At 39.9% G+C, this 19356-nt stretch overlaps 3 protein-coding genes across 4 annotated transcripts; 1 reads left to right on the top strand and 2 right to left on the bottom strand.

Annotated features, from left to right (window-relative positions):
• Positions 1-1737: 1737 nt before the first annotated feature.
• Positions 1738-4113, top strand: LOC134078654 (fish-egg lectin-like). The gene is made up of 5 exons (XM_062534740.1): positions 1738-1890; positions 2026-2253; positions 3053-3270; positions 3361-3488; positions 3592-4113. Exons 1-5 carry the CDS (start codon positions 1830-1832, stop codon positions 3737-3739), a joined length of 783 nt encoding a protein of 260 aa, XP_062390724.1. The 5' UTR covers positions 1738-1829; the 3' UTR covers positions 3740-4113.
• Positions 4114-8124: 4011 nt separating this feature from the next.
• On the bottom strand, positions 8125-10437 carry LOC134078907 (fish-egg lectin-like). The gene is made up of 4 exons (XM_062535073.1): positions 10230-10437; positions 9256-9476; positions 8835-8962; positions 8125-8736 (listed from the first exon to the last, which is right to left on the bottom strand). Exons 1-4 carry the CDS (start codon positions 10435-10437, stop codon positions 8592-8594), a joined length of 702 nt encoding a protein of 233 aa, XP_062391057.1. The 3' UTR covers positions 8125-8591.
• Positions 10438-14789: 4352 nt separating this feature from the next.
• On the bottom strand, positions 14790-19355 carry nmi (N-myc (and STAT) interactor). 2 transcript variants are annotated; one of them, XM_062534738.1, is made up of 9 exons: positions 19112-19355; positions 18453-18515; positions 18183-18341; positions 17721-17837; positions 17306-17468; positions 16883-16989; positions 16303-16489; positions 15805-15908; positions 14790-15565 (listed from the first exon to the last, which is right to left on the bottom strand). In XM_062534738.1, exons 1-9 carry the CDS (start codon positions 19154-19156, stop codon positions 15365-15367), a joined length of 1146 nt encoding a protein of 381 aa, XP_062390722.1. In that variant the 5' UTR covers positions 19157-19355; the 3' UTR covers positions 14790-15364. The 2 variants fall into 2 exon arrangements, with proteins under 2 accessions (XP_062390722.1, XP_062390723.1); XM_062534739.1 differs by having other exon boundaries at positions 18453-18512.
• Between the last annotated feature and the right edge of the window lies 1 nt (position 19356).

Here is a 19356-nt window from a genome sequence, read left to right as displayed (position 1 = left end):
ATGTCTAAGGGCCTTCTCACCTAGGGTGTCTAAAAGGCCTGGGATAGCCTATGGAAATGGCTATTATAAAATGCTGTATTATTACACCTCCCTTGATCTTTTATAAACAGTGTGAGCCCCCACTTTGAGTTAACCTCAAAGAATATATCTCTGAATACTGAAGGTCAGACATTAAATAATTATCACTAGCTTATTAACTGAATGGTAGAACACCATACATCACTCAAAAACACCCCATTAATGTTTTACCTGTAAATGTTAGCATACGGCCCCAAAAGCCAAATGAGCACAATCAAGTGAACACCCACAGACAGAGGTTATATTAAATGCCAATGATGACATTTATTTTACCCAACACTCAAATAACTGTCACTGTAATCTCACATACACATGACATAACAGTAAAAAGAAAAATAAACACCCGGGTGTAAACACATGAACAGAAAGTCTGGGGTACCCATTCGTTGGCGCGCGTGTTGGAGCTCGTAGCAAACGAAAGGTTCTCCTACTCACGTAGCCGTTGATAAGGGACAGTAATCCAGGTAGCGCCAGTAGGAAAAGCTAGCATTAGCCTGCCCAAAACGCCGCCTCCTCCTCACCAACAACTCCAAACGAATGAAGGTCTGGACGATGTCCCTCCCCGTCGTCTCTCCTTCTATCCAGTCTACTTAACTGAAATCCACTCCCTCGCGATGGTGTGCGATCCAGGTAGCAGCTAGTAGCAGTGTGAAACGTTAGCATACAGCTAGCTGCTAGCGGAGAAGCTGAAAGTTCATAGCTGACGTTAGCTGCTACTTAAACTCCCGTGTAAAATAAAACCCTATCCTCTTTAAACGAGGAAAACGTCCAAAGACACTTTCAAAGTAACTTTTAGTCAAACGAAGACCTATATACAATATCTACACAATCATTAATATCAAAAAACTTCCTACATATCTAAACTCATTTATATACTCTCACTATATACGATTCCCGTCAATTCAGAACTGCAGGCTCTAACGTCTCTCTAGAACTCTACCGTAGCTCGTGAACCCATACACAAGATATACCCCGTCAAAGTAAAAGTCCCCATTGAAATATTTGTGACCATGTTAATGTATCATACACAGCACATAGAAGGAAATTACTGGTAAGTATTACACAGCACATAAAGGTAAATCACTGGTAAGTATTACATATTAAATATCTATTCTTAATGTATCTAATGTATATATTCTTAACACTGTATTAACTGTAACACTACAAGTAAAACCATACAGGGGTGCTACATGTGTCAAATATGTATCTTATTAGCTGAGGTCAAACTGACCCCAAGGAACACCAATGTACAAAATCTTTGTACAGGACATTGAAAACATATTACTATGCAAATATCATGCTTTTACTCTGTTGCACCCAAATGAGGAAAAGTCATGAAACATGAGCAAAAAAAAGTGAACCTTATGTTTAACATGGCTTTGGGTCAAATTGACCCCAAGAATAACATGAGGATTAAACAAGGTTTAGTGGAATCCTGCCGTTAGGCCTCATTCCACTATATATGTTGTGGACTGTATAAAGGTTGAGAATGAAATATGTGCAATTTGGGAAGTCATACAAAACTAGTAAAAACACACAAAAGCACATATATACAAATGGAAAACCTACCTCTCAAAAGTAGGAAACAAAAGTTGCCTTATCTGGCTGGGTCCAGGAAGATGCCAAAAAGGTGTCACATTATGTACAGCCATCCTCCCTCCACTAACAGGTACAGTATGCGTGTTGCAGACTGTATATAAGGGTGGGAATGAACCTGTCTTCCATCAGACTTACCTTTCAACAACTCTGCCATGTCTCTCCACATCACAACACTTCTCTTTGCCCTGCACTGCCTGCTGACTGCATCCAATGGTAAGTTCATCTCACTATCTGATTTAATCATCTATTTATTAATCCTGTGGATGTTTTTCATCTTTCTCTGTTCTGCCCTCCTGACTCAGCTACACCTGACTACCTACCTTTAACTGTTTTTCATTTTTCTTACAGCATATAGTTGTAAACTGGTCCATGGTAGCCTGATTCAAATTGATGCAGGGGTTGGACAGGTGATTGGGGTGAACACACATCACGATATCTACACACTGTATGAATCGAAATGGACACATGTCGCAGGCAAACTGAAGCATGTCACTGTGGGCCCAGCAGGAATCTGGGGAGTCAACAGTGAAAACAGCGTCTTCAAATTGGTTGCAACTAAGTTTGTGCAAGTACCTGGTAAGACCAACTTCACCACTGATAATATATTGAATAGTGGGGAAACAATCAAAGTGTTGGATGCAGCCATTTTAAGAGTTGAAAATGCAATAGGACTAGGGCTGGACTGGCCATATGGGATAGCCAACGTTTGGGCTGAATCGCCAATGTAATTAGAATTTAGGCTATACTGTATATTATTTATTTATTTATTTATTTTCTGACAGCGCTGGCCCTCAAAGAGCTGACAGTGGCCCATTGAGTCATTTTTCATTCTGACGCTGGCATGGCCCAATCAAATATCTTACTTGCCAAATACGCTTTTTGGCTGTGCCAGCAATTAGATAGCTGACAGCGGTCCATTGGTTCATTTTCCATAGTAGTGCTAATATTTTGAGACCCCTTGAAAGATCCAAAACCATCATAGGAATGCAGAACACAAGGCAACTTCTATGGCATTGAATGCACACATATTTTTAGTGGATTGTCTGTAGGGAATGTGTCTGACCAATCATGGTGGGTGTGAAAAATGGGTGTTTTTTTTGTTGTTGTTGTTTTTTGTCCCAGTCCAGCCCTGAATATGACTATGTCTCTAGATTTCATATTGATTGTTTCAGTCTCTAAAGGCTGTCAAATTCATGTATGATCATGTTTATAATGTGCATACAATAGCATTGTGTTTGATGTCTGGGATTCTAACCCCATTCACTTTTTTGTCAAACTCTGCTAATTCATTCTGGTGTGACTCCTGTATATTTTTACATGACATGTTTCCTTATGGGAAAGTAAACAATAATAAGTTAATGTTTCTGTCGTGTAGGACTCGTGAAGCAGATTGATGCTGGTGGAGACCAGTTTGTGTCAGGAGCCAATCATGATGATACTCCCTTCTGTCTCCCAATGGACAGCACGATCGGCTACACTGGAGAAAAAAGTGACGCAAACTGGGTCGGCATTAATGGCAGCCTAAAGTACTACAGCTGTGGCCCTTACAGCTGCTGGGGTGTTAACAGTCAGGATCAAATCTTTGTGAGGAAGGTAAAGGTTGGACAGGACCACTTGGGGAATGATCACTAAGAAAAAAAACAAAATGTAATTTTTCTCACACACCTTTGTTGGATCCTCTAGGGGGTGAATTCCACTGATTGTGAGGGAGTTGGTGACTGGCAGCATATTCCAGGATCCTTGTCTATGATTGAGGTGGGAGGTGACGGCTCCGTCTATGGAGTAAATTCTAATGGAGATGTGTACCGCAGGTTTGTCTTGGCCAAAAGTATTTTTTTCATAATTCCATAATCATGATAATTTATTTTCCCCTCAGCTCTAAAGTATTTCATCACGTGGTGAATTCCTTTGCAGGGATTTCGTAACTGACTGTAAACCTCAGGGTACCCGCTGGACCCACGTCTCGATCTACAGCGGTCAAGTGAAGCATGTCTCCTACGATACGGGTCATCTCTGGATCGTCCTGAAGAAGGGCGGTGCCATCTACGACTGCACTGTGTGAGCGATGCTCTTCCACAGAGGCAGCCCTGCTGCATGAACCCTGCAGCTTCATTACTCAATTCATTAGCCTGCTGCAGCCCTTCATTATTTTCACTGCGGCTTTTGATGTTCTTGCAATTTGAACAGTAGCCTAATGATTATGCTGTGATTCTGTCAAATTATCCAATTGATTTGTAAAAACACATCTATTGTGTAGATTGAAAACAACAGTTTTCAGACTCTTTAGTTACTGTAGAATATCCTGAAGTGGTGTCGCCTTTGCGTGATAGTATATTCAGGTTGTTTTTTTTCCCTGCAATCTGTCAAATAATCATAATGATAACTAATATCTGATGTCTTGTGATTTTGGTGATTAATAAAGCATATCAAAGATGACATTTCACTTCATTGACACATACAGTCTGGTTTTCACCATAAGCTCAATCTTTTGAGATTGAACATTAGTCTGGGGAGGCTGCGCTTTGACTCTACTGCACAAGAGGCGTGATCAATGAGCATAGTTCAAATGACTCGGTACGCCTTCAACCAATCAGACCAATCATCCGGTGCGTCTTTTGGATGAGCTAGTTTCTGATTGGAGCCAAAGGTTCTGGCAGTAAACAGAGCAGATAGATCTGCTGGTTTCCAGTCTGACCTGCCGGGCGAAAGTCAAATTCCCCGGAAGTTCAGGCAGGGTTCACCCAGCCTAACAGCACACCATGAATAGCAAATAATTATACACTGGTACGAATAAGATAGCCTACATTGATATTTGTAGGGTGTAAATAGCCTTTGCCTAATACATTTTACAATAAATATGTGGAGTTTGCTCGTCATCCACTCATGATCACAGCTGAGCTCACCAAACTGCGGAAGGTACGACTTTGGCCCAAGCCCGTGCCCAGGGTTTCTATAGTAACCCAGTCCTGGCACCTGTGGCTCACTGGGAGCGGCTCCCCCTTCTTGATGCCCCTGGATTTGCCCAGAGGTCTCTTCGACTCAGGAACGCTGGGAGAGATATGAAGCCACTCCGAAGGATGATGCGGCTGCTTCCGCTGAAGCTCCTAACGTGCAGACACCAGCGACACCCTGCCTGTGATGACCATAATTCGGAGGTACTGCATGGCATAGAGGGCGCCAGCCCCACCTGCTCTTCCACTCCCGCCTCCCGGAGCCACCACCACCATCACCACCATCTCCCCAGAAGTCCTACTTTAGGACTCACAGTCACGTACCTGAATGCAGTGCGCCAGTGCCAGTAAACTACTACCGTTCATTGATACTACAACCTCAGGTTAGATACAGTAGCCTATGTGCAGTTCTCAGTGTGATGCTTGTGCAACATTTTCAACTGAAAGACACTGGCAGTCTGTACCACACCTCATGCTGATCACATGACTGTCTGTCGTCAGATCGCTACCTGTGTAGGCTAATGTCAGGTCATTCTCACTACTAATCAGGTGTGTGCAGCACCACTACTTTCACCTGCTAATATTGGGTTCTGGGTGAATATTAGGCCACTTTCGCAATGGAGGCTGTGGTACAGTATATGTGTACCCATTGGTTAGCATTGACTGGACTGAAAGAGAACGTTATGAATATACAGTAGCATTGACTGAACTGGACTGAAAGAGAATGTTATGAATATCCAGTAACCTCAGTTCTCTGAAGGAGACACAAGATGTTAACCTGTCCAGCCTCAATGACTCATTGAGGTAACAGAGGACTAGTTCAGGGGGTGGCCAACCAGTCTAGCATGAAGAGCCAAATAAAATTCCACAAAACTCAAAAGAACCGCACAACAAAAAAGGTGTCCACACTACAACAGCACAGCATAGGCCTACAGTTATAGCTCTTTTCTTTGTGTACTGTAACAGAGTTACACTCTAAGTTTAAGGCCTGCAAAAAATCCCTAAAATTGATCATTGGAGATCAGATTGGAGATGCAGGGATGATGTTCCAGTGATTAATGTCCTCTTTTAGAGAACCAAGGTTCAGAATTATATTCAGAATTATATGATTCTTACTGCCCTAATGTTAAGCCATCTTTAAAACAAACTCTAAATGATGGCGCCGGTTTCCCGATAACGTTCACTCTTAGCGAGCTACGAAGACTCCAAAGTTATAACTTACCAAAGTTGTTTACCTTTCTAGTCGTGGTTCCCGAACTATCACTGGGGCAGTCACACGCTTGCGTCCGCCAACGTATGCCTCATTTTGTCACATTTCCATAAACGCGAACTGATTGGTTTGTCAGTGTTCGAAAATTTGCATACACGGAATTTCATTGGCTGGCGCTTGCGCGATCCGTCAAAAGTTGAACATTTCTCAACTTTTTAGCGGAGGCAACGTATCTCAGGCAACGCATCGGACCCACAATTCAGTGCGGCATGAAATGAAGTCCAGCCAATGTAAAGTGAATGGGAAAACAACGGACGAACGTTGGCGGACGCAAGCGTGTGACTGGCCCGTTAGGAGTCTTCTTACGAAAAGCTCCTTACGTCCGACGTATAAGGCACTGTCCACCATGAAGGTGCTGAATTAGGTGACATCGATTGCTCAGAAATCGATTTTTTATTTCACGCGGAGGCTTGACAGAACAGTAAATGTATCCATATTTCTTTTATTTTTTTCACACAATTTCCTCACCTTCGTATTCACTGCAATCAACTCTTACTTATCATCTTAAAAGAATTTAATAAACATGTTAAAATAGAACATTTTAAGTCTTCCTGTGTACCAGGAGGGGAATCAGACCGTTGACACAAATGTCAATAGTAGCCTACTCATACTCACAAAAAAAAAAGCTAAAATGACAAATGTATATTATTTAATATTGCTCCAATATGTAGTCTACATGTTTGATAACTTTGAAAACATTTTTGTGAACACATGATTTTTTTATGATTTTCTTAATTTGTTTCTCAGGGAATGTCATTACCGCAACAGAGAAAGAACAGTAAATTTATCCATATATATTTGTAAAAATTTCACACAATTTCCTCACCTTTGTATTCACTGCAATCAACCCTTACTTGTAATCATCCTCAATGAATTTAATAAACATGTTAAAATAGAACATGTTAAGACTTCCTGTGTACCAGGAGAGGAATCGGACCGTTGACACAAATGTCAATAGTACTCATACTCACCAAAATAACAAAAATGACAAATGTATATAATTTAATATTGCTCCAATATGTAGTCTACATGTTCGATAACTTTGAAAACATTTTTATGAACACATTTTTTAGAAAAAAAGAAAAGAAAAAAGATAAATGCATTGCTGCGGTAATGACATATTGCTACAGTTATGACATCTTGTTGCGGTAATGACAACAATTGTGAACCGAGCAAAATGTCTGTACAGTGTCTCAGTATATGTGGATGTTTGAAATTGAACACAACACAGGCACATAGGGACACAGGGACAGGGTAGTAAGCAATAGTACTAAAACAGCTTGAAAACACTATTTGGTCATTTTTTTCTGTATAATTATGGACGAAAATTGACCAAAGGGTGTTTCTCTGAATGAAAATACATCAACTAAGCCGTGAAAATGGTATTTTTCATTGATCAAGCATATATATTGGTCTATTAGTTATTTACTATCAAAATCTTCATCAAAAATGAAAACATATCTAATCTAAGCATCCTGAAAGTAGAGTCCCTGGCAGAAGTGCTGCGGTAAGGACATGCTGCGGTAATGACATTTAAGCTATTGAAGAAAAAAGACATCTAGCAAGGTCTGCTGAATTAGCTATTTCTCACACTCTCTTATATACACTAGTTACGTTTTAATATTATTTTATTTTTAAAATTTTATGCAAAATACAGAATTACTAGGCTGCCCGGTAAGGACACACAATAAGTACTACATAGGGAGTTATCATATTTACCTTGATTTCTCCAAATTTTGGGACACATATTGTGGAAGGTCAAACTATGTGCACAATGTGGTCTCCTGAAGTCTTTGGTGTCCATGGAAACTAGATTTGTTTGGCTTGGGGAAATATGTTTTTCTATGGCATTTCATAAGTGTTGCGGTAAGGACTCAAAAGTTAGGGACAGGTGCATTTTAATTTTTAAATCATATAAATAATGTTGAAAGACAAAAAAGAACTTTAGCATGATTAAAAGTATATTTTTCTTTAATAGAATACATTTTTTTTATATTTTTTTTATTTTTAAAAAAAGCCCTTTTAAAATGTTTAATCGTGGATTTTGTCGTCCGGGGACACAACCAAAAGGGGTGTTTTGACATGTTAAATGAGTTGGAAATGTTATTAAATCACATTTTTTGGGGATTCTTTTTTTTGTCAAAGTGTACCATACCACTGCACATACATTTCAAAAACATTTCAGTTCAAATTTTGAAATTTATGTTCATTTTCATTCTGGGGACTTAAAAATGCCCGTAGTTGCAGATAGATTGCAGGAAAAGACCACCTGAATATACTATCACGCAAGAGCTGCATCACTTCAGGATAAAGGATAAGGATAAAGACGCTGTTGTTTTCAATCAACACAATATATGTGTTTTTACAAATCAACCAAACTGGATAATTTGACAGAAGCACAACACGACTATTACCTCCACCAAGGAGGTTATGTTTTCATCTGGGGTTGTTTGTCTGTCTGTCTGTTTGTCTGTTTGTTAGCAAGATAAAAAAATTGGATGGAATTTTCAGGAAAGGTCTGAAATGATCCAAGGAAGAAACGATTACATTTTGAGAGTGATCTGAATCACCAATCACTCCCACTTCAAGAGTGCTTTTCTAGTTACTCTTGAAATTGTAAGCAAATCAGCAAAGAAACTAATTAAGCACTGCAGGGTTCATGCAGCAGGACTGCCTCTGTGGAAGAGCAGTGCTTAGACAGGGCAGTCGTGGATGACGCCATTCTTCAGGATGATCCAGAGATGACCCGTATCGTAGGACACCTGCTCCACTTGACCGCTGAAGAGCGGAATCTGGGACCAGCCATTACCCTCAGGTTTACAGTCAGTTACGAAATCCCTGCAATGGAATTCACCACATGGTGAAATAGAGTTGAGGGCAAAATAAATGATCATGATTATGGAATTATGAAAAAAATACTTTTGGCCAAGACAAACCTGCGGTACACATCTCCATTAGAATTTACTCCATAGACAGAGCCGTCACCTCCCACGTCAATCATAGACAAGGATCCTGGAATATGCTGCCAGTTACTGACTCCCTGACAATGACTGGAATTCACCCCCTTGAGAATCCAACAAAGGTGGATGAGTTGAAGTCAACGCAAACAAATTGGAAGGAGTGCTGCTAGGGTGAAGCATTCTGGCGCTCTTCAGTTTAGGGATCCAAAAAGTTTAAATTGTTTTTTTTTATTATCATTTTTATTTGTGATTAAAGATTAAAGATTAAATATTAGAGATAAAAGGCTTTTAAAATACATAACCCTCGTACTGTAAGTGCCTGAGATTTTTGTGAAAACATTTTCACAAGGTGGATAAGTGAAATCAAGTCAATTTAGACAGTCCAGTCCAGCCTTACCTTCTTCAAAAAGATTTGATCCTGACTGTTAACACCCCAGCAGCTATAAGGGCCACAACTGTATTGTTTTAGACTGCCATCAAGGTCGACCCAGTTTACAGGACTGTGTGGTCCACTATAGCTGACTGTGCTGTCCATATCAAGACAGAAGGGGAAATCAAGATCATTGACTCCCGCCACAATCTGGTCTCCACCAGCATCAATCTGCTTCAAGAGCTGGCCTGCACAACAAACACAGTGTTATTGTAAACTTGAACATACGTTTTACAGCCCTTTTTGCATTACATATCCATTCAATATAAAACCAACTATAAGGCTAAAACATGTTTTGTCATTTACAGCAAACATCAACTCACCATCCATTTTCTTTCTCTTAGCACAGGCTAAATAGATTGTGTCAGACCAATTTTGATGAATTGATACAAGACTAGACCACATGACTTTAAGCCTTAAATCATTCAACTACATTTCTACACTCTGGAGCATGACCATGAGGGCTCACGAGTGTAGCACTGTAGTTGCCTAGCAGCTGTAGCTGTTGGCTGTAGCAACTTCAGCTAAGTAGGCTATAGCCTACCGATCGTTGGTAACAGTAGCCTACTCTTTGACCTCGAGAAACAGGCATCTATGGTATTTATGTGAAAAAACACTGGAATTCTCCTAAGTTATTCATTGTTAATAATTTATTATGATAATTAAAACATCAAAATTTATTTAGCATTTTTGCACGATGACCTTCTGAGGTAAAACAAATGTTGACATTTTGATTTCTGACATGCTTTGTTTTTATATTTTATAAACAAATATTAATTTTGTTTAAGTTGTGAAACTTTCAATAAAAAGTTAATCACAAAAAAAACTATATATACTGTATATATATATTCAAATAAATCCCTGTTATGAAATCATGTCGAAACACTGAGGTAATGTTATACCTGACTATTAAATACATTCAGTGGTGAAGTTGGTCTTACCAGGTACTTCCACGAAGTTAGCCGCAACCAATTTGAAGATGCGGTTTTCTCTGTTGACTCCCCAGGTTCCTGCTGGGCCCACCGTGACCTGTTTCAGTCTGCCAAGAAAACTCCAATACGATCCAAGCAGTGCAAAGACATAGTCATTTTGGGTCACCCCAATCACCTGTCCAACACCAGCATCAATCTGAACCAATCTGTGATACATCGATGTCAATGTATCATTATTGCCATCGGTGCAGTTTAATTGTTGTAAACAAGTAGGAATCTCTTGGATTTGTTCACAACTGTGACTATGTCCTGCAAGAAAGAATAAAAACAGTTAAGGGTAAGTAGTCAGGTGGAGCTGAGACAGGTGGGCACAACAGGGAAAGAAGGACAAGGTGCACAGGATTGAGAAACAGATGAATGTACCCAGAGATGAAGTCAACGGACAGTGAGATGAACTTACCATTGCATGCAGTCAGCAGGCAGTGCAGGGCAAAGAGAAGTGTTGCGATGTGGAGAGACATGGCTGAGTTGTTGAGGTTACTCTGATGGAAGACAGGTTCATTCCCACCCTTATATACAGTCTGTAACATGCAAACCTGTTAGTGGAAGGAGGATGGCGGTACATAATGTGGCACTTTTCTGGCATCTTCCTGGACCCAGTCAGACAAGGCAACTGTTGTTCTCTATTTTTTAAAAAGTATAGGTTTTCCATTTGTGTAAAACTATACAGGTGGTTTTCTGTGTGTTGTTACTGGTTTTAGATGACTTATTCCCAAATGACACGTATTTCCTTGAACTGTTCTTTTGAATTTCTTACCAAAAAACTGGATAAATCCGTCTTTTATTCTGAGTTAGCAACCTACTTTTCATTTGTACTGGGGCAGACTTCTGTGTCTGTGGAATATCATAGGACCAGCTTCAAGGCAAGGCAAGTCAAGGCAAGTGTAATTTGATAAAGATCAGACACACAAGCGGTAGCATCAACTCAACGTGTTAGTATATCCTTGTCCAACAAATCCAAACAATCAAACACTCATTGATTAGGCATAACCCAATATGTTCAGCACAATAGAACAGCACAATGCATCACTGAAAGTGAGCGCGGAAATTGGCTCAACCAGGTCACACTGCAAAAACTGATTCAGTTGAACAAGAAAAAGAATCTTGCCAAGCAATTGTCTCATTTTGAGAAAAAATATACAACTCTTTCTTAATAAGATTTACCAACTAATATCAAGCTTGATTTAACTAGTAACAAGGTGCGGACAACTTCTCAATTTAAGATTATTAAGAAATGCTAAGAACAAAATGCCTCTGGTGCCTTAATTTGAGACAACGTAGCTTATTTTTATCGTGCTGTTTTACGATATTGTGTCTCTTTAATTTAAATGAATTAATCTTCAAGGTATTAATTCTTAAAGTCAGCACAGTCACGGGACAGCACTGGCCTACTGTTTAGTTTCTGGCCTTGTAACTGAAGGGATGCTGGTTCGATCCCCAGCCATAGGAGTAATGTAGGTGGGAGTTAAGGCACCTACTGTACTGTAACTCCTTATTGCTCCCCGAGTGCCACTGTAGCAAGGCAGCTCACTGCTCCAGATGCTCCACATCACTGTGTGTTCACTAATTCACAGATGGGACAAATGCAGAGACCAAATTCTTGTACAATATATGCATGTATACTTAGCCTAGAAACTTGATTTACATAAAAAAGGAGATATCCATAAGAATAACATGTTTAAGATTATTGTTGATAGTTATTAATCTTATTTTAAGATATCAATTCTAATAGTCAGCTCATTTAGTGACTAAATTCCTCATTCTAAGTCACTCTGTCACAAATAAATATGATTTCATTGCTTAGTCTCAGTTTGCTCAAGTCCTTTTTGTCTAGTTTGAAGGCACATTATGATATTTCAGTGGCTAGACTTTTGACTAGATTTAGGAATATTAAGCTTATTTCTAGGGCCTTTTTTGCAGGTCACTGGGAGCCAGGGGGCAGAGGCTGGGCAGCCTGTAACGAATACACACAACACTGAGCATGCCAGGGTAACAGGAGTGTCTGAGACCTGTGCGGGGGCAATCGGAGGTGCTAGGCCGTCCTGCCAAGTTGGGGGTTTTGGCTCGGAGGGTGAGATCCGTTGGACGTGGAGGAGGTGGCTAGAGTGCCACCGAGGGCCATCATTGAGTAAGAACTCAACTGGCGAGGAGAGGACCAATGTGAAGCCAGTTTGTATCCTCTATGGCAGTTTTTCCCAACCTTTTTTCCTTCAAGGCAAGCCTCCTACCTGAACTCCTACACAGAAGACATTGTTTTATTCAACAATCAGGTTCCGGGGATGAATTACCAATGCCTAACCTGACCTGTGGGTTGCTTATGCAAGTCCAGAGGTCAGAGGTAATAAATAACTGCATGAATTTAAATATGTTTGATTTGAATTATACAGTTTTGATTATCCAACTGGGTGTGTTATTTTATTGGGATTTTATACATTTAATGTGCGCAAATATAATTTTGGTAATCTCACAACCTCAGCTCATCCCAGATTGTGCAGACCCCCTGCAATCTCTGGCGGCCCCTGTTGGGGTCCCCGGACCCCAGGTTGGGAACCACTGCTCTATGGGATCTACAGATCCTAGCCCAGAGGTATGGGCGCACCCCAAGATCTGCACTTACCACAGGGCTGTGAAACTTGTGGAAGTGGCCAAGCGGTAACGCCCTAGAGGGTTGTTGGTGCGCAGTAGCATGACAGCGGAATTGTCCGGTTCTGGGCTGGGCTGCAACAATGGGATGGTGGTGGGGGTGTATATTTGTGTGTCTGTACAAACGTATGTGCACACATGTACTTGTCTGTGTGCGTGTGTGCTTGTGTGTCTGTTTCGTGTTTGCACTGGTAGTGTGCCTGTATGTATGTACATGTACAGTACAAACCGTGTGTACTGCTGTTACTGTGTACCTGTGTGTGTTTGTGTGTGTAGCTTTGTGAGTGTGTGTGTGCACCTGTATGCATGTATGTGTGTCTGCATGAGTGCATGTGTGCCTGCATGAGTGTGTGAGTGAGTCTGAGTGTGAGTATACGTGTATGTGTGTTTGTGTGTCCCTGTATGTGTACATGTAACGTTTGTAAAGAAATTGCTACCTTCAAGCTGATTTCATGCACAGATGCTCATGCGGCAATCATAGGGTTCCAAGAAACTACTGTATCTATCTGTGTATGGATAATCTAATCTGTGTATGGATGTGGGTGTATGCGTATGTATGTATGGATGTGTGTATGTGTACATATGATATGTGTATGGATATGTATGAGTATGTGTGGGTCATCAATATCTGTCATCCTAAAATGCTAGCTATCTTATTTATAATATATATATATTTTTACAACATCATAGATTATTTATTTATTTTAAAAACTTGTATTCTTGTATTCTTCTATCTGATGGTGTTTTATTGCTGCTTTTATGGTGGTCCTATGCAACGCAATTTCGTTCCATACTGCACTTCTTGAAGTGGTTGTTTGGAATGACAATAAAAAACTCTTGAATCTTGAATCTTGAATCTTGTATCATATATGTTTCATATGTTTGGCATACGTGCAAGATTGTGGCAGTTATTCAGCATTTGACTTGATTTGGATGCTGAATTTTGATTGGCCTTTAGTGGCCATTATGTTGAGTGAGTCGAATGAAACCCAACCCTCTGAGCACCAAAGTTGTAAAATTGTGTCAAACACTGATGAAAAACAGACCACAGATTCAAGTGCAGTGTCAAATGTCATTTGTACTCTCTACCACTAGATGGCAACATCACGTCATGTTCCTCAGAGTAAAGAGAGTTTGGCCAACTCAAATCATGCACACCATGTTGGACCAACACCAGATTGCTCTACAGCCTGGTGTGAATATGATATGTTGAAATAAATCACAAATTTTCACCATTAACAGGCATATAAATGTTATTATCAATGTCTGTTAGTATGTAAACGGCCCTTACAGAAATATTTCAGTGTGTATTTACCTTCTATATCTTAATTGAGCCTGTGAAATGCCCATTGTAGTGAGTGACCATGTTGTCTAATCAGTCTCTGAGCTATTTACCTTCAGTCTCCAGACAGAGGTGAAGGTGGCAGAGGTATACCTGATGGTAGTGTCCATAATGAACTGTTGATTTAAAATGTACTGCTTTCCTAGTGAAAAAAAACTGGATGAAAAATATGTGGATAAAAAGCAGTGATGTCATGATATGCAAATTGAATAAGTACACTTACCTCCTTCATAAACTCACTCAATATTTTTCTAATTTCCAGTAGGGCTTTATCTATGACCACGTTCACTTTCATAGCCTTTTGAAATCAAAATACAGTGTTTTTTTTTTTTTAGAAACAAAAGCTTCTGTTCCTTATCAGCTGAGTAGAGATAAAAAAAAAGAATGAAAAAAAAACACCCTTTCATATAACCAAGTTCAGCTGTGCTATAGCAACAGTCATCACAATGTAGGGCCAATATGAGCAGCTATGTCTAACCTGTCTACGCTGAACAGGCAATAACTTGACTTCACTATGAAATATGTGCAATATGCTGTAGGATTTATTACAAGTTATTACAATCCATATGATGATGATACACATTCAACACTTATAGCTTTTCACATACTGTACACTGTGTTCTATATCAAGTGCACACACAGCAATCAACAAACCGGTATATCCCATGCAAGCGCATAATGAAGTACATACCATAACTATGTCATAACATAATGCAAGTCCACGTAAAGTCACTTGAATTCCTTTGTAGAATCAGCCCTGTCACTTTTACTGCCATGATTTCTGTACCCATAAACTGTAGTGTAGACTAGACTGAGAACTTTGGTTATGATTTCAAATTCAAAAGGTTTTGCAAAATAATCAAATCACTGCTTAATATTTCAGAATTCTGAAAAATATAGGTTACCAATATAGGTTGAAGGGTAATATAGTACAAATAAAAACATGACAACAGTACTACAGAACCAAAACTCCCTTCACACACTCCCCCAACGTAGACATACCCTGTGTATGGTTTAATGAACTAAGAAATCAGCATAATGTAAGTATATATACCCCTCTGAAGACTCATGGTACGTGATTGCTTTGACACGGCTGAATTTAAGCCTCCACACCCACATCCTCACTGAAGAAGGCCTTCACCTCGTTGCCTGTGGAGACGTATTTGATGCTCTCTACCTCTCCTCCATAGTTGCTGGGCTTCTGGAAGTGAATCTCCAGGTGGTCCTGCAGATCTTCCTCATCCATGGCGTCCTGGATGCCCCTCAGCAGAATGGAGCGCTTCGGAGTGCCACAGTAGGTCTGCAGACAAAGACATGCGTATAATATATTAATATAAATATGCTGTAATACTCTTATATCACATGGTATTCTGCTTGTGCTGTATGTTTATTCTTCCTGCATCTGTAAGGTGTTGGAGGATAATGGAGTAGAAGTAAACTACTATTTCAGCAACACTGTGCCTCTATAAGTGGGACCAATAAGGTCCAAAAGAAAACAGGCCTACATCAGCGGCCTCATAATAGCACACAGAAACTAACCTGGAACTTTTTCAGCCGATAGTTGTAAAGGGGATTAACATCCACCATCGTTTCTCTGCCAGTATCCACAGGGTACTTCCCTCTCAGAGCCAGCCTCTCAGCAACTGAAGAAACAAGAATGATTAGTGTTCCTTTTGTTTACAGAAAACTATGAAAAGAAAGTCAGAAATACAGTAAATTAATGGAGCAAGTTAGACTAGATAAACCTGAGTAGTTTAAAAGAATAAGATAAAACAGAAAATAAGTCAATAACTCTCAGATTAAAAAAGACTCATCTAATTTAGCTTTTAAGACCTTTTAAGAAGTGTTTTTTTTTCAGGTGTACGATATTAAGGTTTAGGACACTGTGTTAGGACACATTTTTTATTGTGAGGTTGCAGGCCATACCCAACCCTAATAGGACATAATCATTATAATGGAGGCATTTTCTGCACTAAATGATGCATACTATCTGGAGTGTGCCTGCTATTAAGCAGACAGACTCCTGTCCCCATGCACCTCCAGTGTTGAGGAAGGTGATCTCAGCAGTCCCAGAATTCTTGTCGTACGAGACCTTCTCCACCTCGCCCCCTCCGCGACTCGGCCGGGAGAAACTGATCTCCAGTCTGTCCTTCATCCGCTCCTCGGGTAGGACTGGGGGAGCCTGAGAGACTTGCACGGTCTTCTTTGAGACGTTCAGGTGCACCTATATAAAAAAACAAAAAACAAAGGTCAATCTGTCAGTGCCACAGCTAGGGCTGTGCAATTAATCAAATTAATTGATTAATTGTGATAATGACTTCCAACAATTATGAAAACAACATAATCGAAATGTAATGATTATTTTACTATGTTCAGTTTCATGCTCTCAAAACAATGCTCTCCTTTTGTCTTGAGTTGTCGTGTGCATCATCTTTTTACATAATTTTTTTTCCAGTTGGATTATATTTAAAATCCAAAATGAAAATGTTGAATATGGATGATAGTTCCACAGATAAACCTTGCCCTCCTTTCTTGCTCCAAAATGCAATTCCGCATGGACGAATACTAGATAGGGGTAAAATGGTAGTAGAACTAGGGGCACACTGATCAACAGTACCTCAAATTTCACAGAAGGCTCCAGGTTCAAGCAGAAGGGTTTGATGTCCATCTTGTTTCGGTCGAGGGCTACGGAGCACTTCGCCATGCGCAGGATCTGCTGCGCCACTACAAATGAAAAATACACTGTAGATCCCAGCTGTTTTGACTCCTATTTTATTTTTAATTTCAGATGAAGTTTGAAATTGTGATACTCCCCCAGTAAAAAAAAAAGATTGTTATGCGTAAACCAAGATAATTACATATTTGTTCATTTCACGTACCAACCAAAGTCTTCTGATTAAATAATTACATTTTTTTCCGACAAACACTACAATGACAGTGCACAGTGCTCATTATATTTCAACAGGAAATGTTTTTTCTTTGCCCTCATTTCTTATTTATACAGTAGATGCTGTTCTGCATGGGAACTGCTTGCACATACCCTTCTCTTCCTCGAAGGTGATGAGAGCCTCCCCTCCACTCAGGAATATAAAGGGTCTCTGAGTGATGGTGAAGACCCCCTCTGTGTCGGTGGAGGACTCCCTCTCCTCCGCTTTCTCCACGCCAGAAAACTTCACACGCTTCTCAGGGATCTCAGCTCTTATCTGAGAATAACACACCGACAGCACTAAAGCACTGATACAACTCGCGAAAGAAAAATCTATTTGATAATGCCACTTGTTCCATTACATCATGGAATATAGTGGGCTTAACTTAATAGAGTTCACACCTAAACAAATCAATGTCCTGCTCATTTTAATGAACAACTCTAACCGCTACATTAACCTAATCTTTTAACAAACTGGAAACACCAAATTTACTGCTAAATAGACCAAGCAAAGCATAGCCTACAGTACCTTAAACCTCCTCTGAAGGGTTTGAGTTTCCGCCTTTTTGGCTTTCCTTTCTTCATCCAGCCTCTGGAGTTTATTCCTCAGATCTCTGTTCTCTTGGTCAATTTTTTGGAGTTGTATCTTTTTATGAGATAAAATTATGCCATTTAGGGGGGAACCGTTGTATTTCATCATTACAGCTTGGTTGACCACAGAGTTTAGTTTAGATAGTCATCTGTGGCTATACATGATAACAAATAATAATAAACTACACACAATGTTATAATCTATAAGCAAAGTAAAAAAAAAAAAGTATAAATAAGAACAAGAAGGCACTGCATATTGCAGGCACTGATTAGTTGATGTATGCATGGTGATGATGTAATAAAAAATATTTCATAATATCATCAAATGATGTTCTTTCTCCTTATTCACGAGGTAGGAATTATATGCTAAAATCCCCTCTTCAGAGACGGCAGGCCATACCTCAATCTCCTTTCTTTTATTTTCAGAATCCGAAGCCAGCTGTGCTTGGGCGTCTAAGATCGCAGCGGTGGAGTTCTGGGCTTTTTTCTTAGTTTCATCTGTATCCAGTTTTTCCAATGTCAATCTTGATTTTTCTTGATCTGCTTTCTCAACTTTCACCTACATCAAATAACATGATCTTTACATTAGGCCAACCTTCATATAAGGAATATGAACACAACAATACAGTACAACCCCGTGTGTAGTAAAAACTACAGTAGGCTACAGCACCTTCCATTGCTCCAACTCTGCTCGTGCTCGGCTGAGGGCCTGTTCATCCTCGCTGAGGAGCTGCTATGAAGAGGGACGAAGAAGGATGAACAGGGATAGGCTACAGTCATTTCAACAGCCATCACTGACAGCCTATGTGCTTTTCATCAATATGCAGAGTGGGTCACTGTTTAGGCTACGTATCAACATGAAAAGAAATCATGAGGCTTTCAGAATTAAATCCGTTTTTAAGTACAGTAGAATTTTGGAAAAAGGACGAGTTACACCTTTGAACTGACAAGCGTTATGGCAAACCCACCACTTTCCAACTCTGGCTGATGTCGCTATTGAGCATGCCAAACCAACACTGTGAAATTCGACACGAAGAATGTAGCCTACAAATATTTTTTTATTCAATGTTGCTATTTGATTGTATGAATGTTGCTATTGAAAGATACATTAGCTTTTGCCTCCTACTAGGCTACATTGTTTACAAAAATGCAACATCAAGTCAAGTAGCCTAGGTATCGTCTTAGCGCCGAAAGCAACTCGAAATGAACTCCTTCAATCAACTTGGTCAGATGGGCTGATCTAATAAAAACATGACATTTGCTGTACAAAATCCTCAGACTCACTCTCAAGGGATCAAAAAAAGTATAATAGGCTATATTATGAATTACCTGTGGGTTCATCATTTGAGCCGTGTCGTCCTGACTCGCAGACATTACGATAGATAGTTGCTGAAATTTGAAATTGTTGGGCTACAACCCTCAAAGTGTGTGCCTCGATTGCAAACCGTACTGTAGCCTACACAGGTTTACCTCTAGTTGTAATTAATTTCACCAGATTAAAACGATCGTAATGTAGCCTTTATAGCCTGGTTAGCCTGTTTCAGTCTTTTCCGTGTTGTGTTCGCAAAAGTTTC

This window comes from Sardina pilchardus, chromosome 4 (genome assembly GCF_963854185.1).
Source record: "Sardina pilchardus chromosome 4, fSarPil1.1, whole genome shotgun sequence".
Classification (NCBI taxonomy): domain Eukaryota; kingdom Metazoa; phylum Chordata; class Actinopteri; order Clupeiformes; family Clupeidae; genus Sardina; species Sardina pilchardus.
Note: the sequence above shows the minus strand (reverse complement) of the source record. Positions and strands in the feature narration are given on the sequence as shown.

What these genes read in the sequence shown, in the direction of transcription:
- LOC134078907 (XM_062535073.1), bottom strand. Translation starts at nt 10,437, where the DNA reads ATGTATCACAGATTGGTTCAGATTGATGCTGGTGTTGGACAGGTGATT. An exon ending in ATCAAATCTTTTTGAAGAAG is followed by an intron (nt 8,963 to 9,255) that starts GTAAGGCTGGAC and finishes TGGATTCTCAAG; the next exon opens with GGGGTGAATTCCAGTCATTG. An exon ending in AATGGAGATGTGTACCGCAG is followed by an intron (nt 8,737 to 8,834) that starts GTTTGTCTTGGC and finishes ATTCCATTGCAG; the next exon opens with GGATTTCGTAACTGACTGTA.
- LOC134078654 (XM_062534740.1), top strand. Translation starts at nt 1,830, where the DNA reads ATGTCTCTCCACATCACAACACTTCTCTTTGCCCTGCACTGCCTGCTG. An exon ending in ATCAAATCTTTGTGAGGAAG is followed by an intron (nt 3,271 to 3,360) that starts GTAAAGGTTGGA and finishes TGGATCCTCTAG; the next exon opens with GGGGTGAATTCCACTGATTG. An exon ending in AATGGAGATGTGTACCGCAG is followed by an intron (nt 3,489 to 3,591) that starts GTTTGTCTTGGC and finishes ATTCCTTTGCAG; the next exon opens with GGATTTCGTAACTGACTGTA.
- nmi (XM_062534738.1), bottom strand. Translation starts at nt 19,156, where the DNA reads ATGTCTGCGAGTCAGGACGACACGGCTCAAATGATGAACCCACAG. An exon ending in ATAAAAGAAAGGAGATTGAG is followed by an intron (nt 17,838 to 18,182) that starts GTATGGCCTGCC and finishes TCTCATAAAAAG; the next exon opens with ATACAACTCCAAAAAATTGA. An exon ending in ATCGGCTGAAAAAGTTCCAG is followed by an intron (nt 15,566 to 15,804) that starts GTTAGTTTCTGT and finishes CTTTGTCTGCAG; the next exon opens with ACCTACTGTGGCACTCCGAA.